Below are 26,261 nucleotides of genomic sequence, written 5' to 3'. Positions count from 1 at the left end.
GCATTAACTAAAAATTTTGATTATTGATAAACTAGGTGTATTGACCAACACAACCGCAAACGTAGTGTACAAGAAAATTTTTTCTTATTAGTAAATATTTACCTAATGTTTCTTTAGTAATTCCTATAATTTTAATACAAATTGTAATTTTATAAACAATATATGATAATTGTGTTGTCGTATTTTGATTAACGTTCAAATTTTATCAATTCCCCGTGTAATACACGGGGCTTAAACTAGTTCTACTATAAATTAATAAAATATTAATTAATATATAAATTAATAATTATTAATTTATCGATTAATTAATAACTCTTTTAATTAATAAATTTTGGTGGTCAAAAGAGTATTATTTTATAGAGTTTCTACTGTATTATATATAGTATAAATATAGATATAGATAAACCAGAGATGTGTACAAACAGGGGCAATTGTAGTCTTGCAGGTATGCGTCAACTTAACATGTACAAAAAAACTATTAGTGTTCATGTTCGTGCATTTTGATATTGCATCCATAGGAGTTCGACATCTAACCCATAGGAGTTCGACATCTAACCCATAGAAGCTTTGTTACCGAACCCTTAGTAACCTTGGCAACAAACCTTAATAATAATTACTTGTAAAGCCCATAACATTATCTATTTTAATTTTAATTATTAATTATGTATTTTTTAATTAATAAATAATTACGTCTTGACTCGAACCACCCTGTAACTGAACTGGACAGAAAAACCGGAACCTTAGTGACAGACGACTTGTTGTCCGTCCTAAAAATTTTCTGCACCCAAATAAAGAAAATCTGGCTACTCTACTTGTATGTATGCGGTGGTAATGAAGGTGAGACGGAACAAGAATCAATTACCTCCTTTCGCCTTCCCCATTTTGTAACCATGTTCTAATGACTTTGAAACCATAGTAGAGAAACCTGCTCCAAATATGTGATTTCACTAAAAAAAACGTGGACATGGTGACGATAATCGGTTGTTGGTAGAAGGTCAGGCCGAGTGAAGATAATCGAAAGCTGAGGAAGAAATTAAATTCCACCCCAAATTTATTAAAGCTCTGAAATGTAACAGGCAATGTTGCAATATATAGAAATCAAATGACACAATTGCTCTTTTTATCACATCAAATTGATAAATATTTCAAATAATCGTTTATTAATGAAATCATCTTCTCAGTCAATCGTATCTTTATCGTTCGCGACAGTGCCAGTGAAGACATCTTAGTCGGATTAAACGTGTATAACTTCTAGTTGCAAACAAGAGCAGCTTATACACTCGAAGTTATACACATTTCATTTCATTCAAACCACTATAAGAACAATACATGAAATCAAACTCAGAAGGAAGTGAATTCATGATAAAATCATTATGAGATATTGAGATTATATGCAGCAAACATTAGTGTGCCTGTATTCTATGCATATTAAGTTCAGAATCTAAAATTACCAATTGAAAGAAGTGTAATTTGATGAAAATGTAACTGAAAACTGAAAGTGAATTTGGTATATATATAACCCAGAGAGTTTAATTCAAACACGTAAAAATAGCAGGTATCATTGCTCAAGCTTTATGCACATTAAACAACAAAAAGTACACAATTGAGACTTAGAAATCCTTACTATTGAAGCAGATTCGTTAATAGCGAATAGCAGACAATCGCGGCAAGATATACACGACGCAGTGATCGCGATGAAATAGCAGGCGCTATTTTATGTTTAGCAATACGCTAGAAGAAAATTTCAGGAATACTTTATATGTATATAAAGTATTCAAATAGGGTGTACGACTGTACGTATATTTAAGAAAAGACTTAGAATCCATTTATTGTATACACATGTTTTGTTGCTAAAAAAAAACCTTAAATTCCGCTATTTACTCGCTATGGAGGCGCCAAAATCAGATAGTGATGAACTAGTGCTTCGCTACATTATTCGCTATAGCACTCGGTATGAGCGCTATCAACAGCCATCATTCAACATCAAACTCTAAATTAAAAACTTCAACTTCAAACGCAACAGAGATTAATAATAACCACCATGCAGCAAAAATCAGTGTGCCCAAACTCTATACACATTTAAGTTCAGAATCTAAAATCATCAATTGAATATAAGATGAAAATGTAACCGAAAACTAAAAGTGAATCCAGCTTATATAATATAATCCAGAGACTGTTAATTCAAACAGACTGTAAAAGCTTGAATTAAAAACTTCAACTTCTCAGTCCAAACACCAAATGCAACAGAGACTAATACTAATAATCGCAATTGATAAAATGTTCAAGAGATCATACGCGCAGCAAACATTAGTATGCCCAAACTCTATGCACATTAAGTTCAGAATCTAAAATCATAAACTGAAGCTTGACGAAAATGTAACTGAAAACGGAAACCGAATCCGGTATATATAATATAAAGTATAAACCACATATTATATAATCCAAACACATTAAAAAACAGCAAGAATCATTGCTCAAGCACTTTATGCACATTAAAACCAGCATAGATTACACAATTCAGAGCAGATTCAAAACAAAAACATATGCCCTAACTTATATATATATATTATATCAGTATATTCCAGACTGTAAAAGCTTAACTAAAAACCTCAACTTCTCAGTCCAAACTGCAAACTCACCAGAAACTAATAACAATAATAATTATCATCATCATTATTATAATTCTAATAATAATAATCAAAACTCAGTCCAGAAAACCTGTTTTCCGCCACACTGCATTCCGAACCAGCCTTTGATCCCTCCCTTTCAACGTCCTCCCCGCGCCTTCGAGAACCGAAAACGTCGTATTCGGCGACCTCGACGAGCCTCGGGCCACAATTTCGTGCGGAGGAAGCATCTCCTCTTCATCATCATCATCCTCCACGTCCACGTCAGCAAGCTCTCGTCCGAGCACCGGTTTCCGAGCAAACAACGGCACGTTCACCGGCGCCGATTGCTGAAACTTCACCACATCCTTCTCGTGCTTATTCGGCCGTGGAATCGACGGAATCAGGCGCGTGTTTGACGGAATTAGGCGCGTGTGTGACGGATTTGACGCGATCGTAGAGGTTCTACGGTTCATAACAGATAAATTAGGTTTTAGGCCGTTAACACCGTTATCTCCGTTAACGCCGTTATCTTCCGGTAATGCTGCCAGAATACCGTACTTGTCCTGCTGCCGGAACGACGACTGACTGTTTCCGTTACCGTTACCGTTACGATTAACCGGATCTAACGGCTGACTTTTATGTTCGGCGAAATCGCCGGTCCAGAAGACGTCATCTTCACTGAAATCATCGCCGGCGACGGAAATGACGGCGGAGGACGACGGTGGAGAGAAGACGCCGAGGAAGCGGTCGGATGACGGTGACCGGCGGTGACGGTAGCTAGCGACAGCGTTAGAGTCCATCGGAGGTATACTGTATACACTGGATTATTATTATTATTAATTTATTATTGTTATTATTATTGTTACTGTAAAATGGAGTGTTGAGATGTATTGTTGGTGAGAGGTAATTATCTGGTGCGAACGGACTCTCGGTGATTCGGTGTGGTTGTTTTGATGGACGGTTGAGATTGGGGTTTGGTGGGACCGTGGTGATGTATTGGTTTATCGATAGGATTTGGAGGTGGTTATGAGATGACGTGGCGAGTGGACGCCGAGACGGTGGAGTTAATATCAGAGTGCTGGGGCCCACTTGGACTGTGACTTTGTTTAATTTTTTAATAATTGTTTTTCATTAAAGTATTTTTATTTCCGTAGAGATGATCCAATAACAAAAGGTCACCGACAGCCGGCTTGATCTATCTTACGGAGCTCTTAAGTGTCTTCAAGTTACCTCCAAGAAAAACATAACCGCCCAAACGCCCACTTCTGGTAAAGCCCAGACGTCTTCAGAATCAAACTTGAGATCACCAACAGCCCGGTTTTCCTTGTTGCGACACCTAAATCTTTCCTAAAGTGTTGTCTGTTAAGTTTGAACCTGAATCTACATTAAAAAAACTCATATTTTTTACAACTACAATAAAAAATGACTTTATATTTATTAAAGTGTTAATTATTAAACCTCAAACCGAAGGAAGTATTCTTGGAATATAAAGCAAAGGCATTTTAGTTTTTTCTTTTTGTATTAAAGAACAAAAGAGGGTAACAAATAAAAAAGAGAGCGGTGAGGTAAATGGAATTAGCTACTCGTTTTATGACTTTATCTTTCAAACCTCCTATCGAATTTATTCTTTATATTAGACTAGTGACTTTACTTTCCAAACCATGTTATACATTGGTATACATATTCTATACACCCGTATAATATCATGGATATGTATAATACTGGAAAGGTGAAATATTTGATAAGGCTTGATAACAACCTATATATTTTTTTTATTAATAATGATTTCTTCTATTCTATCTGATTCCGGCACGTCAGCTAAATGGTCCTCTTTCGTAATCATATTATTCTTTCTAGTTTGTACAAGGTTTAGTGACGATCGCCTATGACGTAGCGTACACTTTATATATTTATATGTCCTCAACGTATAACAAGCATATGAATGCATGTGTTTGTCAAAATCTGTTACGACACAGCGTGTCTTTTATGACAATTTAAACTTGTTAAATACATTAATATATGAAATCAGTTTCGAATAGCGTGGCAAGTGGACGCCGAAACGGTAGAGTAACCTAAGATTTGGGGCCCACTTGACTATGATTTACATACTATTTTATTGATTCGTTTTTATAACTTCATGCCATTTTGGTATATGCCATTTTAAACTTACTCGTATCTTTTGTGATGTGGGTTAGTTAAACATATCCTGTCATTTAAATTATTATTTTTTTAATCAAAATAAATGCTACGTCAACAAAATATTATTACTAACTAGAAGTGGACAAATAAACCGGTTAACTGAACCGATCCAAAAATCGAATCGAAACCAAACCAGTTTGAGACCGATTATGTAGAATCCGGTTTGGAACTGACTGAAACGTAGGTTCGGAACCATTTTGCAATTTTCTCCACCAAAACCGGTTAACCGAACCTTAACCCGTCAAAACCTGAACCTGAACCGAATCTGGTAAAGAAATCGCTTTTAAACCGATTATATATAAATCGCTTTGGAACCGATTGAAACCGTAGATTCAGAACTAGTTTGTAATTTTATCAGCCAAAACCGGTTAACATAATTAAAACCGGCCAAAACTAGACAAAACCGGTGAAAACCGAACCAAAACCAACCATAACCGATTTTAACCCAACCGAAACCATTGTGGACCTCTATTACCATGTACTATTCGTCGAGTAACACTACCAAATGTTGATCGATCATCCCGAAGCTTGAATCTCAATTCCGGCAGGCAACAATCAAATCATGACGACAACGGTAATACTAATTACGCACAATACCTAACCTAATTATTAATCAATTCAATTCATTATCCAGTTCGATTAATTAAGACCTAACTAACAATAATAATAATAACATGCAGTCAGTAAACCCTAACGATGGATTACAGAGCCCTAGATCACCATTTCTATCGGTATCGGTTACGGATCCAGCTAAAATGGGCAACGGTGTTCAAGCCTACATCTCTTATAAGGTCATCACCAAGGTATATTATTCATATTCATATTATTAATATTAATTTCACTATTCATGAATTCATTAGGTAATAGTAGTTTAATTATTAAATGTATTATGATTTCATAAACTGATTAAACTCCTGAAATTAAATAAAACCTAGCTGCAATGTAGGCTTATGTAGGTTCGTCTCGTGTAACCTGTTTAGTAAACATGTTTAGGTGAATGACGCGTTTCGTACTTTCGTGTATGGATTTAAATCATTTAATAACGCGTCTGTTAAATTTAACGAGCTGAAATGTTGTGCTTAGGATCGGATAGGCTTGTCAGAAGGTCGAGCTGGCTCTGTTTTTATAATGTTGTACTTGTTACGTACCTAAAAACATGAAAAGTATTTGTAGTATACATTGACTGTAGTTTATAAACTACATAATTCATAATTTATTATTTATATTAAGAGAACCTTCAATTTTTATTAAAATCCGTCATAATATTATTATGCCACTTATAAAACGGTAGTGTTATAAAATTACGCTAGTTATGTATTGTGTTGTAGTGTAATTACGCTATGCGTGTGATTACCAAAATGCCATCGTGTCATTTTCGCCCTATGCCTTGCAGGTTAAAATCACTGTGTGTGTATGTGCTTTAATTTATATGAACCGGCTCAGGCTCAGGCTCATGCCCAGCTTGTTTATAGACCAAAGTACCAAACCGAGCTAACTTGGCTCGTTTGTAAACGAGCTTTTTTTGAGCGAGTTGTGAGTTTTTTGAACAGCCGTAAATACTACTTGAATTTCATTAAAATGTTTGTTTTGCAGACAAATTTTCCAGAATATCAGGGCTCAGAGAAGATTGTGATACGACGATATTCTGATTTCGTTTGGTTGTATGATCGTCTGTTTGAGAAATACAAGGGGAACTTCATTCCTCCACTTCCAGAGAAGAACACTGTAGGTATGGTATCAATTCATTAATCACTCTGTTTCTGTCTTTAATGTTTATTTTTTATTTAAATCTCCCTTATAAATGACCAATTATGACATTATTAATGCAGAAAAGTTTAGATTCAGTGCTGAGTTTATCGAAGTGAGGCGTCAAGCATTGGATACATTTGTTAATAGGGTTGCATCACATCATCAACTTCAACAAAGTGATGATCTGAGAATCTTTCTAGAGGCTGATGAACAGGTAACCTTTATGGTTGAGTGAAACAGTCGGTTTGTAAATGGGTTGACCCGATTAACCTGTTTGATTAACGGGTCAGAATTGGTTAACCTAGCCAGCCTGTTTCCAACCCACCTCAAAACTAGAACTAAAGATTTATGGAGTATTAATTCAATCTGATTGCAGTTCACTGGCCTGATCAACCCGTTTACAACGCATTTAACCTGTCAGCCCATTTAGATAATCTGGTTACTCAGGTCTGAGTTGGGTTTTTAATCTTTTGACACGATTAAGTTATTGGGTCATGTTCACTCTGAGCTCATTTAAGCTTGAGCTTGGTTCGTTTAACTTAAGAGAGCTCGAGCTCGAGCTCTGCTGGTGAGTAGTTTTTCAAGCTCGACCCTGGCTCAACTCGTTTGCTATGTACTTGATTATTTTGTTTATCTATATTTATAACTAGGATAGGTACCCGTGTACAACACGGTTTTAATAAATTTAATTTTATAAGTCCAAAACCATCAAAATATCAATAATAATAAGTCATGATAAATGACAATGATCTCTAGTCCAATTGATTAAAAGCGCATAATTAAAGACTTCAATTTAAAAACGAGGTTTTGGATTCAAGCCCAACTTTAAACCCAAAAAAATAAAAAATAGGGGACTCAAGTTGGGTAGCGAATTTTCTAACATATAAAGGTGTAATTCCTTTTGAGGGTGAAATGAAGATGACCGGGTAGATCAGTGGCCCGTTAGTGATCCGAATTGACCGTTTAAAAAAAGAGATCATGATAAATAAATTTGGTTATTAGATATAAAAGGTACAAACATATATTACAATTAAATAATATATCTTTTTTACTAATAAATTGATCGTAAATTGAAAAAGTTATTCTATAATCGAACACAATATAATGATACAATTAATCATATCATGAGTTTGAAAAAGAAAATGGTGAATTACAAATATATGTTATATAATTTAACATAAGTTACTAAAAATGAAATAATAAAATAAACATTAAAAAATCTCACTTCAGATCTTCTAATTTGATGTCCATCGATCTTTATTGCATCTTTGCCACCTCTTGTTAGTTTCTTTTCCATTTCACAGTGTTTGTTGACAAATCCAATAATGTCTAAGTTGGAAGCGTAAGCATTTTAATGTTTGTTTTATGTGTGAATAATAAATAAAGAATTTAATATTAGAGAAATTTATAAAAGAATTACCTATTTTGTTGTGTGTGGTAAGTGGTAACAAAGTATAATGATCAATATAGGAAAAACAAACTTACTTGGATTTTAGAATCCAGGTTGTCAAGAAATCGATTTACTAAAAGAGCAGGGGACTTAATTCGATATGTATTTGTCATCACCTTATGATATTTATAACATTATAAAATTACCAATTATTTAGTGAGTTAATTGGTATTTTGGAATGAGAATAACTATTTTGAGTATGAATCAATAAATTTATTTTTATAGGATTATAATTCAAAAAGGGCTCCCTAATTGATTAAAATGCCAGGAAATATGCAATTAACATAAATAAATTAAAACTTCAAACAAAAATGTTAAATAATGAAGTCGATAAATTGTTCAGAATATTAAAGTCGTGGTTAAATACTTTTAATTTAGAGGAGTATAATTAGAGCGTAAATTGAGGAGTGTGATTAGAATTATATTTTATAAATAGAGTTGAAAATTAACAGTTACATAAAATATATGTTTAAATAAATCATTAAGAATAAGGTTTTAAGAGTATATATTACGTTGATGGTGATGGAGATGAAACTGGATGGCTATTTTGGAGTCTGGGAATACGCTTGGAGAGATCTGATACACGATAGGAGAATGATGAATTTAATTTAGGGTTTCCAAATAATTATGATGAATCTAATTATATTTGGGTTGGGTAAGGGATCCAACCCGTGACCGTGGATGAAGTATTGTGGGAGGCGGGATTTTGAGAGGAAGGATGTCCTAGGTATGCGACAGACGGAATAAAATATTTCGGTAGGCATAACGATGAGACATGGATGATGAAGATGATGATAAGATAGTGTGATAAGGATTGTCGGATCTAGAAAGACATGTCGATTTTGAGCGTCTATCTGCAGATAAACTAAATCAATTGGAATGGGGAAAGATAGATTTAGGGTTTATCTAAAAGATGAATGTTGTTATGTGGTTATTAGATAAATAGGGTCGGGTAAGGATAGGACCCGGTTTGGAAAAGGGGTGTTGTGGGAGGCGGGAATTGGTGAGGAAGGATGTGATAAGAAGATGCCACGTGGCATAAGGAAAGCTTTATTTATTTAGTAGTATAGATTATTTTTGGTATATAACTATAAATTTTGATATTAACATAAAATATACAATTTAGTTATTTTTGTTGTAATTTGAAGTGTAGTATTAACTATTATGCAAATGTATATTTAATATATTAATTACTTGCGTAACATGCTGTTTGTTCGTTCCAGTAGTTTATATTATCTATTCTACATGTTTTTGTATATTGCAGACAATGGAAAGAGCTAGGTCACAAGATACTGGAATCTTCAAGAAGAAACAAACTGATTTGATGCAGATTTTTAGGGTAAAATAAACAATTCTTGGTAAATTGGTATTTTTTACGTAATTTAATATTTTACTATAATAATCTTATGAATGTGACAGGATGTTCAATCTAAAGTGACCGATGTAGTCATGGGGAAAGAAAAACCAGTTGAAGAATCAAATCCTGAATACGAGAAATTAAAGCGTTATATATTTGAGCTTGAAGATCATGTAGCCGAAGCCCAAAAACACGCATATCGTCTAGTAAAGAGACACAGAGGTATTAGTTTATGTTTTATCTTAAACGGAAACAAGTCAGATGGGTATTATTAAAAAAATAAGACTATTGTTTAAATAATATATATTTTGGAATGACAATTCGTTCAATTATTGTTGCAGAATTGGGGCAATCTCTTGCTGATTTCGGTAAGGCAATTAAACTTCTTGGTGCATGTGAAAAAGATGCTCTTGGGACTGCATTTACTGAGCTTGGAGCTAAATCAGAGATGCTATCAATTAAGCTGCAACGAAAAGTCAGTTTCTGTTTTTTATTTTTATTTATCTTTTAGATGTTTATTTTGATTGAACAAGCAAAGTTTGACGCTATTTTAATTAAAAAGGTAAACAGGTAAACAACTCCAACTGACTGATTTATCTCCTTTTTTCTCTTGATTAGGGTTATCCCAACATGCATCTATTTTTAAATTATAAAACAGAGATTTGAAATCGTAAAAATTAGACCTTTGTAGAGTCTGAGTGGACGGGCATGAAACACTTTAAGTTTCTAAATAGTAATTAGTGTCGCGGATAAGATTACGAAGGTTATATCATCTCCATGTCACTCTTCAATATTGAATTTAATGATTTAGGAGGCCTATACATTAGAAGTATATGTTGGACCTTTGATCCATTTGACCCATTTCTTAAGCTGTTTATTTATTTTATTGTAATTTTACCTTTGACCTATTTGTCCCGTTTCTTAGTTTTACCTATTATATATCTATGTTGTAGATGTATCCCCGATTAATTTTTATGTTTTGTATTGTGAAGGCTCACCATCTTCTGATGAATTTTGAGAAACCTTTGAAAGACTACGTGCGTGCGGTACAATCCATCAAGGTAATCTTTTTACTCCCAAAAACCGACGTTGAACAATATGTTTACCGGCATAATTTTATAAAATTCATCATTTTCTCATCTCTGATTTGTAAAACAGGGTACTATAGCAGAGCGGGCCAATGCTTTCAGACAGCAGTGTGAATTGGCTGAACAAATAAAACTGAAGGAAATTGATCTGTATGATTTCCATGTTTATATATTATATTTGCATTATTTTCTGTTTCATTATCAGTTTTTGGTAAATAATTCATGTGTTAATTATGAAAACAAAGTCTGTATAACTTCAATTATAATCTAGTTTCTTGAATAATATAATTTAGGAGGTTTGATGCATTAGATATAGTATTTGTTTGTATCAATGTAACATAATTGCATTAAATTTTTTTCTATTTCAGCAACAAATTAAGGATACTTCGTTCTGAGAGGATGTTAGATGCAGAGCATGAATATGAGGAGGTATGCATTCTTATTTGTACTTTCTCTACTAAGATTTTTATAATTTAAAGAGTATATAATAGTGGTTGCAAACTCCTGAATAAATACTCCCAAAATCTGGAATTTTTTTTTCTTTTTTATCGATTTATACCGTAAACAATATTTAAGCAAACTTGCAAAAAAAGCTTGCAAAAAGACTAGATTTTGCCAGCAGAACCCCACAATTCAAGTTTCTTTTTGTCTTTCGGTTTCAGTTTTTTGGGTTTTCAGTTTTCTTAATGGGTTCGGTTTGGCTTTGGGTTTTTCGGTGTTGCCAAGTGAACTTGATTTTTTTGGGGGAAATGTGGCCCAATATAATGAATTTGGACCTGAAACTTTGGGCCTAAAATTTTCAGGGTACAATATTTATTAATTTATTTTTAAATTACTAAACATTTAACAATCAAAAATAAAAATTATAATCCATAAATTCAGTAACAAAAGCTGGGTCTCTCCGGTTTTTACGGGCTTTTTTCAGTTAAGTACAATCAAAACTGACACCGAACCAGAAATCTGGTTTTTGAAAAAGCATAAACCAAATCGTTGGTTTTGGGTTGGGTTCGGTTACGTCAATTATTTTGGTTACGAGTCCGTTACTCGGTTTTTGTGCACATCCCTATTCATTTTCCACCCGAAGACATGTCTATATGCATGACCTTTTTCTGTTCTTTTGTAACTGGAATGCAGTTGAAAGCTGAAGGTCAGGAAGCAACCAAAAGATTTGAGGCAATCGCACTGTTAATGAACGAAGAAATTGTGCGGTTTCAAGATCAAAAAACACAAGATCTCGGCCGGGCTTTTCATGAATTTGCAAAGGGCCAAGCCCGTTTAGCCCATGCTATTGCGGACGCTTGGCGAAGTCTTATTCCTAAACTCGACTCACTCTCTGTCTCATAACATGTTTCATTTTATGTATTTTTGTTCTGTTTGTATCTTAGTATCCAACACGTTTTAAGACGTGCAAGCGCGTATATTGTGTATGCCTAACAATCATAAGGAACATTTTAAAAATATTTGGGTGCTTTTTGGTTTTTAGGATTTAGTGTGATGTATGGGATTGTAAGCGACTATGAACATATAAATCATGTTCGTTGTGTTCGTTCGCTGAGAAATCAAGAATCTAGTACGCGCTAGAGAAGATAAAGAACCTTGGGACTCTATTTTGAAACATATGTAGTTGAAGGTGATCGTTGAGAGACGGATTTAATCTTAGGAAATAATATGCAGGTTCTTGTTGATCTACGCGGGGTACTTGAACCAAAATTATTCTAAGGACTGAAGTCACTTGTCTCAAAGTAACAAGTGATTCAATCATACATATCAAAGGGCATTTTGGCCTAGCTGTACCAAAGTGTTGGATAAGAGTGTAGTTTAGGAGTAGAGTTAGAGGGTGTGTGAGTTGTCATTAAAATAAATAAAAGCCATCATTCAATCCGGTCAATTAAACGGAATATCTATATGTAATAAATAAAAATAATGGGGGCACGTGTCAGCTTTGTAGGCCATCTAAAAGTTGGTTTTCTCACATCTCTTCTAATAAATATTGCATGTCACGTGTCGACTTTAGCTGAAATCTAGTCTCTTAATCTCTTCTAATAATGATTTTCTTTAATTTGTTAAATAATATGATTACTCCATTAGTCTCTTTAATTTTTATAAAATGTCTTTGATGAAAATATGATATATTATTTAAAATAAATATTATAAAAAAACATTTATTTATCATGTGACATGTGTAATACAAAAGCTTACTAACCTTGTTGCATAAAACAAGGGGTTGAAATAGTATTCACTTGATAGTTAAAAGACTATTTTTGTTATCAACCACATAAATTATCAACAACCTTTTGAAAACACACAACCACCCCAAAAACCATATCTTGTAAACATATTCATCAAACACAACTTTCCTAACATATCCAATTCACAAGCCATGGCTACTCTATGTAGCAGCAGACAACTCTTCCCACAGATACGAGAATCCGCCGGTCCGAAACCACAAGTTTCATCTAATCCAGTCACTTATCAAATTCATGCATCCAAAAGTTTTAAAAAACCGAGTTCAAAACTAGCTTTTAATGGTCAGTTTATTGGCAGTGTTGTTGTTAGAGCAACGCCGGGAAGCAGCAGCATTACTCCGGCTGGAGATGATGACGAAGGAGTGTCGTTGGGGACGATGAAGCTTCCGGTCAATACTGATCTTGATCGGTTTGAAACGTTATTGTTTCAAGTAAGGTGTTGATAATATTTGTGTTTTGAGTTACTATTTGATTCTGTGGATTGATAAATTTAAAAGTGATGATATTGGAAATGTGTTTGTTGGCAGTGGGCTAATAGTATGAATCAAGGTGCACAAATACCACTTCCTATGCCTCTCAAGGTTAGTGATGTAATGTTATCGAAGTGAACCGAACGAATACGAACAAGGGTTTGTTTGTGTTTGTTCATTTAACTTTAACAGCCGGACATATTGAACTTTAGTGGAAAAATTAATAAACTTGATTAGTATTTGATTAAACTTTCCTTTCAATAACTAAACTGACTTCTTGTTGAACGGTTTACTGAAAGTGTTTTTTACGGGGTATTGGTTTTTATTAATCCCATCTATCATCTTTTGGTCGCTGTCTGTCCCAAATAATGAATTGGCTGCTGATGGTCCCAACGTTTATCATATTTGTTCTCAACGGTCCGCGACTAACAGACTTCTAACGCCGTTAGTTGCAGGTCGTCGGAAAACATTTTTGGGCGGAAAACGTTTTTCGGGAAAACTCAACATATTCGTCCCAAACATTTTTGTAACCTTGGATCGGACCTTTAGTAACATTTTTCTAGTAAAAGCATCAGTTATTGAGGTCGTCGGAACCCTAGAACCATCGTCAGAATTGGTTGGTGGTGCTCAAGTGTGGTGGCTCGTTGGTGTGAGTCGGTTGGTGGCGGTGACAATGTTCAGATTGAGTTTTCCGGCAAAAATGTTACTTTTCCAGCCAAAAGCGTTTTTTCGGCGACCCGGTGTTAGGATTCTGTTAGTTGCAGACCGTTGAGAACAAATACGTTAAAAGATGGGACCGTCAGCAGCCATTTCGTTAGTTAGGACAAGAAGCGACCAAAAGATGTTAGTTGGGAATTAATAAAAACCAATACATCTTTTTTTAGTATCACCTACTTATTTACAACTTAAAGGTAAATGATTTTCAACTTAAACATGAAACAGGTGGACAAAGTTAAAGGAGGAGTAAGGCTAGGCTTCATTACAATCGGAGACGGAGTGACCGAGACTCCAGTGTACATTGACTGTTTGGTTTTTCCGGCCACCGCTGGTGAACCACCCATTTTTCGGGCGATAAGAGACGGGCCCATGAAAGACAAGTCACCTCCTGGAGAACCTAGAATCATGAAAAGTCTTCTAGCAGCCCTTCAAAAGTCTGTTCAATTGGCTGCAATATGAAACTACTTGTGGTTTTTTGAAATACTTTTCTCTTTGTACAAGTTCAATGTTGTTTTTGTACTTTTTTTGGTTGTCATATATAGCAGTCTTGTTATCGCAAACAACCAACCATCAATCACATCCATCGACAGTTAATACCCGAGGTTATCTATCTTGACTTCTTGAGTGACTTGAATCGAATCAAGATTAAACAAGTTCAAAGCCAAAATCAAGTTTAAGATCGAAGCTCGGTTTAATAAACAAGTTTTCGACTCAATATATAACTTCTAATACTGACCAGCTAAACCCAATCAAAACCACAACCAAAATACCATCTTTCGAAATGAAAACCGTGCCTCGTTTACTTATATACGCATGAACAACCCGAGAAAATACAACTTACTTCATCACAAGCATAAGCCAACACAATTAAGTCAAACTTTGTTTAGCTTTACATTAGATGATACTCGTTTCTTTTTTATAAAACAAAAATTACTTGGTAGCTCTCACTTTCTTCTTCAATTCACCATGTTAATCCCGTGACAAATGAATCACCATTCATCTTCAAGATTAGCACGATGAAAGCACATAACCGTGCCCACAAATATGAAAAATGACATAAACTCGATTAGCATAGCTCCCATGCTGATTAGATGTGCATGCCTTAATATGATCGGGATAGCTATGCTCCCTACTGCTGAAGCACCTGTTAAAAATTTGGCAGCATCTATCCACCTGTCATACCAAACGGGTCAAAGTTAGGACTGCTAAACGGGTCGCGGGAGAGAAAATATATACAAATACCTAACGTAAAAACTAAAGAAATTACAAATACTTACCCGCCACCATCACGGGAGAGTAAATATTCAGTGGATCCACCACCAAAGAACATGCAAGGCATAGGGACCAAAACATACATGAGTGCTGCAAATGAACATTTCATAATCTATTATTTTATTTCCGATTCAACTTTCAATAAAACATGCAAAATTAATATGTTAAAAATGTGCTATATTGTAATAATACCTGATAACATCGGCCACCAGTTGCTGTAAATTGCACAAGCCTGGAAATTATAACGAAAATAAGACACGAAAACTGTAAGTACATTTGTGTTTTCTTATGATATCTTTCTTTTCATGTATTATTTACTTTTTTATTAAATACATCAAAGAATTTAAATCAAACATACCAGGATTTGTAAGAGGAAACTAGACGAAAACATAAGGGCAAGTCCAGCAAGCCTGAAAACAATGATGTCTTTATTAACTTTTGTCAAGTGGAAACAAATTTAAAAAAAAGTAATAATTATTATTTTTAGCTTACACTGTAGTCCACGATCCAAGAGAGGGGTGGCAGACATGCAACAAAAAGGGAGAGACGTTAAAATTATGTTGAACTCAAAGAATGATGGAGCTGAAAAGCTAGCTTAAGTATGTGTTTGATTTATAGTTAACTGGCATGGCTTCATTACATAGATACAACTTCAAATTTGAGGTCGAACAATCAAATTAACAAAGGAAATGGATTTTATGACATATGATGCACCAATAGCAGTCTATATGTTGTACTATTAATGACCTTTAATGCTATAACCATTAACCAATATGGTTCCTAATAAGTAAGTTCCAACCGGTATCATTGTGATGTTGTAATGAGCCCTAGATCGGCTGCTATAGTTAACTGCATAGCTTCTCAATAACAACATAATTATATCAAGTTCTAGGTCAAAAATCAAAATTAGCTTAATAAGTAAGCTCCAACTGGTATCATAAATTCATTATGATGTTCAGATTAGCCGTAGATCAGCTGTGACAGTTAACCAAATAGCTTCGCAATAACAGGCTATCAGCATCATCAATTCATCATGCATTCATACTACATACATACTGGTATCAAATTCTAGGTCAAAATTAGCCTAACATGTAAGTTCCAACTGGTATTATTGTGTTGTTGCAAATTAGCCCAAAATCAGCTGTGACAGTTAACCTCATAGCTTCCCGGTAACAACAGCATCAAGCTACACACATCCTGGTATCAAACTCTAGGTCAAAATTATCCTAACAAGTGAGTTCCAACTGGTATCATCATGATGTTAAAAATTAGCCCTAGACCAACAGTTATAGTTAACCATATAGCTTCTCAATAACAACATCATCATCATGCTACATGCATCCTAGTATCAAACTCTATGTCAAAATCAGCCAAATAAGTTTGTTCCATCTGATATCACTAATTCGTTACTATGTTCAAATCAGCCCTAAATCAGCTGTGAGAGTTAACTGCATAGCTTCTCAATAACAACAACAACATCATCATACTACGTAAATCCTAGTGTCAAGTTCTAGTTCAAAACTAGCCTAATAAGTCCGTTCCAACCGGTATCATCATGATGTCGAAAACTAGCCCTAGATCAACCGCAACAGTTAACCACATAGCTTCTCAAACAACAACAACATCATCATACTACATACATCCTAGTATCAATTTTTAGGTCAAAATTAGTCAAATAAGTAAGTTCTAACAAGTATCATTATGATGCTGAGCTGAAAATTAGCTTCAGATAGTTAACCGCACACCTTCTCGATAACAACATCATCAAATTCTAGGTCAAAATCAGCCTAATAACTAAGTTCCAACTGGAATCATTATTATAATTATAATTACTAGCCCTAGATCAGCTACAACAGTTAACCGCATACCTTCATAACATCCGAGCATCAAATTCTAGGTCTAAATTAACAAAAATCAAGTCTACGGACTACGATTGAATTAAAACTTAATAATAATAATAATAATAATGAATTAAAAGTGGCTAACCTTCAACTGTCATCGCCATCTCCGTTAACTTTGTTAGATGAGCGATGAAGAGCTGACGAATTAAAGGTGTTAGTTGACGGTGAGCTAGTGGTGGATGTTTATGACGGACGGTTAACGACGCGACGAGGTGGAAGATATGGAATCCACGGTGCTACTGCTAGTGCTAGTTGCGTGTTTCGTTACTTTCGCTTATTTGAGACTTATGAGCATAGTGCTAATAATGAAAGTTAGGGGTGAGTTTTGTATTATACAAAAAGTACCAGTTATATTATGATCCCGTTTACCAGACGGGTGTTTGCGCGATACGGCAACACAGATGCTGATAATCACGTAACAATTATGAGGGTATTTGATTTCACCTTTTGGTTTTCGAAGTCAAAAAGATGTTACTAACGGTCGGGCTCATAGTCACATGTTTAACATAGGACCGTCGAAACCGGTCGTGAATATCCTATGTAACATATTAATTTTTTCTTTATAAAACTATTGCAATACCATACTCGAATAAAAGTGAATAAAATTCTCGTTTTTATGTTGCAACTTTTTTTGAGAAAAATATTAACGTACGAAAAAGTTATGCCGCCGAAACTAAATGATGAAAGCGAGAATCAAATCTGGGTTACATAAAACACCAAACTCTTTTTCTTATCACTTCATCACAAGATCATTGACTTTAATAATTAGTTATTAGTATTTAATAGTGATTATTTGTTAGGCTATGTATAGTGGAGGGCTACAAAATAGGGGCGATTTTTGACACGTCAGCAAAAAGCGATTTTTATTTTAAGGTTGTAGTGATGTTGTAGCCAAAAAAATCACAAGCTTGCTATTGGTCCATTTAATAAAATATTATCGACGACAAAATCTTGTCGCCCCATATATCGCGGGGGTGAAGTAGTGGTGGGGTGTGTGGGGTGGTGTGGGGGTTGTGTTGACGCCTATTATGGGGTGGTGGTGGTGGTTGGTTTAAAAAGTGGGTTGACTTTAATATTTTAATAGTCCATAATTTAATAACTACTGCATAATCTACACCAGTACACCCATATTATGAATGTTACATTGCTTATAAATTATATTAGAACAATTTTGCCTTGGCTTTCCAACTATCAATGACACTTTGAAGGGTTAATTCTAGAAAATCAATTACTCAAGAAACTACATCTTTCTAAGACTCATTTATTCATCAAAATCAGCTGAAATATCTTCCACGTTGTCATCATACGCTTGACCACCCGGTTTTAATATATCAAACCCATTAGCAATTTGAATATATTGGACCGCCCCGGATGAAGATCATTAACTATATATATGGAGCCTGAGGAGTGAGGACTGGACGAGGGGGGTTGGTCTCGACTCTAATGCGGGCTCAATCAGTCTGTTTTAAGATCAACTTGATTTTATGCCAACTTATCACTTATGTGATCTTCTTTAGATGCTTCATGTGTCGTAGTTAGTCAAGAGTGGAATTAACTCATTAAGTTGCTCAACTGTAAGGCCCACTAGCTTTAAAATACACCAAACTGACTTTGATAAATTGTTAAATCATTTAAAAGTCTAAGCACATATATAAACGTAATTTATCAATTCAAATAACTATTTGTCAATCTGACTAGATAACTCAATAACTATAATTCCATTTATTGTAAAATATAATTGGACAACAAGTTGCATCGCCATTAATTAGATCACCATTAGGAGTACGTTTTAGCAATGATATTTATAACCATTTTTATCAACTGCTGCTGATAATTATAATGCAACTTTATACAAAGAAATATATTGAAGTCCACCACCAATATTAATTCTTTGCCCTTGATCCAATAAACATGAAAATTGCACCCTGGCTTAGTATGAATGTCACATTGCTTATAGAGAACAATTTTTGCTTCTCTTTCCAACTATCAATGACAAATTGGGGGGCGAATTCTCGAGAATCTTTACTCAAGAACTTCGTCTTTCTTATCTTTATAGAGACCCGTTTCTTCATCAAAATCAGCCGAAACATCCACCACATCGTCAACAAACGTTTGACCACCCTGATTCAATATATCAAACCAGTTAGCAATTAGAATAGCTTGGACTGTCTCGGGAATAAGACCGTTAACTGTAACTATGGAACCTGAGGAATGGGCTAGGAGAGAGGGGTTGGTTGGTTTCGGGTCTAATGACGTTTCGGTCAAACTGTTTTAAGATGGACCTGGACCCGAAAAAAACCAATAAACCGGTCCGGTTTTAAACAAAACCCGGATATAATGTTATATCTATGCTGTACCATGGACCCAGGTTTTATGAATATTCGGTCCGATCCTCGGGCCATTACCGTGAAGAATATATTGTTTTGACTCTAACACTAAATAAATTATTGTTTGCCTGTTATTGACTAGAATGCTTAAAGATGTTTAAAATAAGAATAAAAGAAAATGATTGTTGGTACAAAAAGAAGAACTGGATACATAATTCAATGTCTAGAGTGAAGAATATATTTGAATTTCATGCATATTAATTATTACAGAAGCATTTCATTGAACAACTTGTAGGCACATGCTAAATACAGTGTACAAAATGAACAGGATGCATCAATTCAAATAGATAATGACAACTTTATGAAACAAATAAATGATAGTCATGAATTATAGAAATACAATTAGTAGTTTACATACCTGGCTTTATTATGAATCCCAAATAGAAGCCTTAGTAAACGTGAATTAATATTGAACACTGTCAAACGTGAAAGTGAAGGGAGCAGTGTCTCCGGCAGATCTCTTAGCTTTTGGCATCTTTTAATATGAAGATGTTGAAGGGAGGTGAGGTGTTGTATGCCATCTGCAACCGATTCCAACTCCTTAAAATCATTGATAGATAGACAAGTGAGAGATGAAGGAAGAAGAAAAGATGATGATGAACCTGCACTCATCATCATATCTTCTTCTTCTTCTTCTTCTTCTTTAACCCTCCTATTATTAATAGACTTAAATTAGGAGGCCACAAACCACATGGGAATGACTCATCCAGTGTTGGACAGTTAGTTATCGACATTATTTCCAAAGATGTGAGACTTTGCAAATGCTCGTGAGGAAATGACTTCAGATTCTTGCAGTAACTAATCTCAAGTTCTCTCAAGCAAAGACATGGAAGAAAACCATAACCATTATCTGGAATGGATTCTATCTTATCACAACCGCCAAGGACCAATGTGGTGAGATGAGCTAAGCATCCTTCTGGAAATAACCTCATATTTGACACTCCCCAAATGTACAGACCTTCAAGTGATGGCATCAGAAGCCAATTTACCTCCACATTGTTATCACAGTTACAAATTTTAAGATACTTCAAAGTGGATCGGAGGTCATTAATTTTTGGGAAGGTCAGCGATGTAACTGAAGGACACTCCCATATTCTCAACCCCTCAATACTATTGGGACAGTTGTAACTCTCTAGTCTCGGACAACACTCAATTCTAACTTCTATAAAAGATTCTATGCCAATCACCATGTTCTCCTTTCTCTTTCCAAATGATACCAAGTTGTTACACCAAGATAACTCCAACCTCTTTAAATTCACAAGAATCGAATATGCAGTTGCCTCTGATTCCCACAAATAAATGAGTTCATCACACCTGAAAATGTACAATTTCTCAACTGCCTTAAGATGCTCTAATACTTCTCCATAAGTCCTTTAATATTATTCATTGTCAATCTAGTAAGGTTGTGTTTGTTTTTGATTAAAACATCTGCAGGAGGGGTGATGTCTGCAGGCGCGCAGACATCACCTATGAAGACTGTTTGTTTTTTTTTAAGATAAGATCTGAAATCAGCTTCTTTTATCTTAAAAAAGAAGCTAAAAATTATTGCTTCACACATCTTCACCCTACCTGCTCTCCTGCTGCCTCCTCTCCAACCATCCAAAAACAACAATAAGCATCCCATAAACTCCGGCCAGATATGATTCACCTCCGTCATCGCCTCCGGCAACTTCATCGTCGCAAAAATCCTCATCACCCCACCGGAAAACTCAGCACTAGCCTCCGGCACTTCAAACGCAATCTTCCCTTCAACAATTGACGAGTAGGAGCTAATATTATACGTCTTCACCGTCATCGATCCGTTGGAACCCTTGAACGCGATAAACGATTGAGCCCCCGCCATTCCGGTCCCGATGGGATTAATCGCCCATGCCACCCATCCATTTCGAATCCGGTGTACAACGGTGAGGAAAACGGGAGAAAGAGTAGGGTCGCCGGAAATACGCCGTTTGAGACGCCGGACACGTCGCCGTCACGGTTGGAGACGGAGGAGACGTCTTCTGGCGATGACGAAGACGTTTGTGGCGGTGGTGATTCGAATAGTAACAATGGAGTTTCTTCTACATCGTCTTCTGGAACTCCTTGTACTTCCCTTTCTTGGTGATATTAATGAATTAATAAATAATTTATTAATTAATGTGTTTGTATTTTCAGTTTATGCAGACAGTGTTAACTTATAAAAACAAACAGTCTTATTTTTTCAGCTTACAGAGCTTCAGACCACATCTTCAGCTGCAGACATAAAAACAGATGAAATCAGCTTACAGACAGTTTATGTCTGCAAAAACAAACAGCACCTAATTGATGAAGATACACCGACCATGGTTTTTAACACCGCTAAAGAACATCCTTCTACACTTAAAATCCGAAGTGTCGGTATTAACTCCAAAGACGCTACATCTAGCTTTGGACAGTTAATTATAGATATCTCTTGAAGACTAGGAAACGATCCAACTTTGTCACCACCACTAGTTGACCATTTTCCCAGTTCTTCATATCTTTAAATTCCAAAACTTCAAGGGATGGAAATGCAACGCCATGCCAAGAATTAGAAGGTCTGAGTAACTCAGAATCCATACTCTTCAATCCATCCATGCTTTTAACAAACAACTTTTGAAGTGAAGGTAGATGTCCAAGTGTTGGTAAACGTGTGCAACTTCTACAACCACGTAATGTAAGTTTCGTTAACCAAACAAACGAAGAATCCCCGACCCAAGTAGGAAACTTTGTTCCCATATAGTACACAATCTCGAGGCTTGTCAACTTCTCGGAAGGTCTTAACCCTTCAAGCACATTGTATTCAGTCTTTTCATTCCGAGAATCATCAAAGACATCACTCCATTCCATTTTCAAATCACAAATTCCCTTATTTTGTTGAATGTTTGCCTCCTTTGTGTGGAATGCATTTTTCACATTGTGAAGCCCTTCAATGGAAAGCAGACCCCGAAGATGCACTAGGTCCTTAAGGTCGGATAATCTACACTCACCATATCCTCCAATAATGACTCTGGATAGAGTTTGTAGACCAGTCAACCTACCAAGTCCCAATGGCATCGTTTTTAATGATGAAGTATCAGCGATGTCAAGATGTCGTAGGTTAGTTAACTTAAGAGTACTCTTTGGCAATGTAGATAACCTACGACAACCTGACAACAACAAGCTTTGTAGATTAACAAGGTCACCGACTTGTTCTGGTAAACATATGATACTAGTGTTTGAAAGATTGAGGTACCGCATGCGCTTAAGACTACCAATGGACTGTGGAACCTCTGCAATATTATAATAAGCTAGGCTTAAACCCTTAAGGAATTGCAGTTGAGGAAGTAGCTCTATAAGAACCTTTTTTGATACATAAAATATGTTCAAATCACTTAACAGATTAACCGACATGGCTAAAAATGTTCTCAAGCTTCTAGCTCTCCGTAGTGCCGTGAACATTTTGTATGCTTCAAAACCTTCACGAATAAATGAAAGGTGGTGGAATTTCTCAATAGCTCCATCCTGATCATTAACGTCCAACATAAAAAAAAATTCACCAGCAACACTTGTAGCCAAGTCATTTATTAGGTCATGCATTGAATATCGTGATTTATCGTTGGTTGAATGCTGAAGAAATGACCTCGACACTAGCTCTTCAAAACACTCCCCTCCAAAACTCTCCATTAATATGTTTTTGTTTGGTTGATGCAAATATCCTTCAGCCATCCACAAAAGGATTAGTTCATTTTTGTCGAACATATAATCCTTAGGGAATAAGCAACACACAAACATTTGTTTCAAATGTTGTGGGAGATCATAGTAACTAAGCCTAAGAGCTGGAAGAATCTCACTTGTATTATGTACATTCCAAATCTCATTATTCAAGAGGTCCTCCCATTCTTCATAACTGGATCTTGTTCTAAATACCCTTCCAAGTGTTCTCAAAGCCAAAGGCAACTTACCACATTTCTTGACGATATCTTCACCATGGAGTTTAAGTGCTTGAGTCTGATCAAGGTTTTGCTCATCCGAGGCATGTTGAGCAAATAAAGATAGAGCTTCTTCATCCGACAAAAGCTCGAGAGGGTACGTTTTAACAGAGTCCATCACTGATGCAACCATGGGCTTCCGTGTTGTCACAAGAACTTTACTTCCAGAAGCCCCTACACTAAAAGGTCGTTGGAGTAGTTCCCACTCATAATAGTTTTCATTCCAGACATCATCTAGAACAAATAGGAACCTTTTCTGTGAAAGTTTTTCTATTAGAGCCACTTGAAGCTGATTTAGAGATTCAAATTTTCTGTCATCCCCACCAACATCTTTAAAAATGGCCTTGCTAATATTAAATATATCAAACTCATTAGAAACACAAACCCAAACCTTGAGTTCAAAATGATCAATAACTTTCTTATCGTTGTATAAAAGTTGAGCAAGAGTGGTTTTGCCAATCCCACCCATACCAACTATGCACAAGAAGTTGACATTTTCACTACTTGAAGCTTCACTGCCCAACAACTTTCCCAACAATGCCTCTTTATCACCTTCCCGCCCTATAATTTTGGATTCATTAACCAGTGATGTTTCTTCCAACCGTCTACTAGCTTTATTTGGCCTTAATTCAATCTTATCATTCAAACCCAAAAGTTCTTTCTCCTCAACTAGAGCACGCAATTTGGTCGTAATCTCATCTAACTTAGAACTCATCTTACGGCCATACTTAAGTGCATGAAATTTGGTTGGAATGAACTTTAATATCTTATTTGTGCTGGTGTTAGCGTGTGATTCTTGATTCAACTTGCGCCGCATAGCTTCGGTGGCCAAATCATCAAGCACATCGTCTATTTCATAAGCCAAATGCTTGAGTTCGTTCAACCAAATTTGAACTGATGTGTCTTTTACTTGCTTCTCTTCTGCATCGACAAGTACAGCTCGGATCAGGGCCAGTTTTTTTCTTAATTTGTTAAGCTCAGATTCAATTCCTGCAGATCGAGCCAGGCTGATGAAGTCACTCGAGGCTAGCTTCTCGAACAACACAGTGATGAATGCTCCAATAAAGACTTCACCAATAGCCATTAGAATTTTAAAATGGAAAGATAGTTTGTTTGTTGATAGGTTTTTATTTCTGATAAAAAATGGTTTGGTATGAAAAACGAAGATGAAGCAAAGGGATAATTAAGAGATCGAATTTGTGTGGATGATCATGAGAGGAGACTTCAGGTCTACCTTAAATCTTAAATTAGTCATCATAATGGATAAGACTCCATATGCATTTGTCTTTGTCAGAAAACTTATCTCACATGAAGCATTTAGTATTTTTGGAAGAAAAAAAAATCATTGTTTTGGTTCTGTCCGTTTATCATAACTTTAGGTTAACGCCTTGTTCTTGAGTATTTTAACCAAGAAAAGAAAAGGAAAGGAGAGGGAATGATAAGAAAGGGGAGGGAAGGGAAATAAATTTTTTCTAATCAGGTGTGTTCTTAAGTTGAAAGGAAATTAGAGGAAAGGAAAGGATAACTATGTTAAAAAATAGTTATCCTTAGTAATCATCCCATTTTTGGGAGGATAACTTATTGAGAAGATACATTAATTTAATCCCTCCTAACTCCTCCTACTCATTTCCTTTTCATCCTAAAAAAACTTAAGAACACCCATTTTTTAACTATCCTTAGTTTTTCTTTCCTTTCCCTCATTTAAAAAAACTCAAGAACAGGGCGTAAGGGAAAATGACCAAAATGGTTTATTTGATCACACAAATTCCTTGACTAACCTCTCAAACTAAATAACACCTAAAATTGCCCTTTTTAAACGGAACGATTCATCATAATAGAAATGACATCCGTGAGATATGACACCCTTCCGTTTTTTAACCAATCACATCTTGATACATATACACTTAACGGTCAGTCCGAATGCTTTTTAAAAAACCAATCGTTTAGTTTTGGCGCCTAAGGTTATTAAACAGTCGGTCCGACGGTTTAATAAACGGTCAGCCAACGGATCTTTTCCGTCTGGCCTTCATACATATTTTTTCGGACATTCATATCTACTCCGTTGATCAACATATCTATTTAGACGGCCTTCATATCTACTCCGTCAACCAACATATCTATTCTGGCGGCCTTCACATCTATTCTGTCCGTTCCAAAACATTAACTTTTTATGGTGGATAGATAGATCTATCTGATATCAGTTCTATTATGGTGGATCCTTCCATTTAGAATATGACCATTTTGGGTATTATTAAGTTTTGGGGATTAGTTTAATAATTTGTGTGGTCAAATGAACCATTTTGGTCATTTTTCCTAACTTTAATGATAATTTTGTTTCAATTATATATATATATATATATATATATATATATATATATATATAACTGATGCATATATGGCGAACAATATTAACTTTACAAATTAGATGAATGCCATCAAGAGGTAAGAAGCCACAAGACACCATACAGTCTTTTATCTCCTAATAGCCAACTTTATGGAAGTAACATAATGATATCAAAATAAAACATAAGCATTTCATCGAGCACATTGTGAGCACAGTTAAAACAATCAAAAACACGTCCACTTATGTAATTCTAGCACCAAATAATTTACAAAGATTCAATTTCATATATATTCATACACAGGCATGCCAAAATAAAATGTAAGCATTTCACAGTCTTTTACATGTAACAGAAAGTTTTAGAGCATTCTCAATGGATTCTTCATCTCCATGCTAAAGTTGCTATTAGGATATAAGAGACTTTTTGGTTTACGAACTAATGAAGAGTGCTCCTGGGCAGTGAATATCGCCTATTTTGGTGTTTATTAGTGGTGGTATACGATCAGT

The 26,261-nt window shown here is 35.3% G+C and overlaps 4 protein-coding genes and 1 pseudogene across 4 annotated transcripts; 2 read left to right on the top strand and 3 right to left on the bottom strand.

Annotated features, from left to right (window-relative positions):
* Positions 1-2,211: 2,211 nt before the first annotated feature.
* LOC143560131 (protein S40-7-like) lies at positions 2,212-3,442 on the bottom strand. Its single transcript, XM_077048508.1, has one exon. The coding sequence runs from the start codon at positions 3,407-3,409 to the stop codon at positions 2,705-2,707; it is 705 nt and encodes a 234-aa protein (XP_076904623.1). The 5' UTR covers positions 3,410-3,442; the 3' UTR covers positions 2,212-2,704.
* Positions 3,443-5,286: 1,844 nt separating this feature from the next.
* On the top strand, positions 5,287-11,930 carry LOC143560130 (sorting nexin 1-like). The gene is made up of 11 exons (XM_077048507.1): positions 5,287-5,382; positions 5,489-5,611; positions 6,402-6,537; positions 6,638-6,771; positions 9,272-9,346; positions 9,427-9,586; positions 9,706-9,839; positions 10,357-10,425; positions 10,523-10,602; positions 10,821-10,881; positions 11,587-11,930. The coding sequence occupies exons 1-11, from the start codon at positions 5,371-5,373 to the stop codon at positions 11,794-11,796; spliced, it is 1,194 nt and encodes a 397-aa protein (XP_076904622.1). The 5' UTR covers positions 5,287-5,370; the 3' UTR covers positions 11,797-11,930.
* Positions 11,931-12,731: 801 nt separating this feature from the next.
* On the top strand, positions 12,732-14,413 carry LOC143560129 (uncharacterized). The gene is made up of 3 exons (XM_077048506.1): positions 12,732-13,129; positions 13,226-13,279; positions 14,111-14,413. Exons 1-3 carry the CDS (start codon positions 12,833-12,835, stop codon positions 14,342-14,344), a joined length of 585 nt encoding a protein of 194 aa, XP_076904621.1. The 5' UTR covers positions 12,732-12,832; the 3' UTR covers positions 14,345-14,413.
* Positions 14,414-14,524: 111 nt separating this feature from the next.
* Positions 14,525-15,667, bottom strand: LOC143560150 (vacuolar protein sorting-associated protein 55 homolog). Its single transcript, XM_077048521.1, has 5 exons — positions 15,650-15,667; positions 15,516-15,567; positions 15,350-15,389; positions 15,163-15,247; positions 14,525-15,058 (listed from the first exon to the last, which is right to left on the bottom strand). The coding sequence occupies exons 2-5, from the start codon at positions 15,546-15,548 to the stop codon at positions 14,875-14,877; spliced, it is 342 nt and encodes a 113-aa protein (XP_076904636.1). The 5' UTR covers positions 15,549-15,567; positions 15,650-15,667; the 3' UTR covers positions 14,525-14,874.
* A 3,413-nt stretch (positions 15,668-19,080) lies between these two features.
* LOC143560139 (putative disease resistance RPP13-like protein 1) lies at positions 19,081-24,497 on the bottom strand (annotated as a pseudogene).
* Positions 24,498-26,261: the final 1,764 nt, after the last annotated feature.

The sequence above is a fragment of the Bidens hawaiensis genome, unplaced genomic scaffold, assembly GCF_021521415.1.
Source record: "Bidens hawaiensis isolate Kalapana, Puna unplaced genomic scaffold, B.hawaiensis_p1.1 tig00020226_1, whole genome shotgun sequence".
NCBI lineage: Eukaryota > Viridiplantae > Streptophyta > Magnoliopsida > Asterales > Asteraceae > Bidens > Bidens hawaiensis.
Note: the sequence above shows the minus strand (reverse complement) of the source record. Positions and strands in the feature narration are given on the sequence as shown.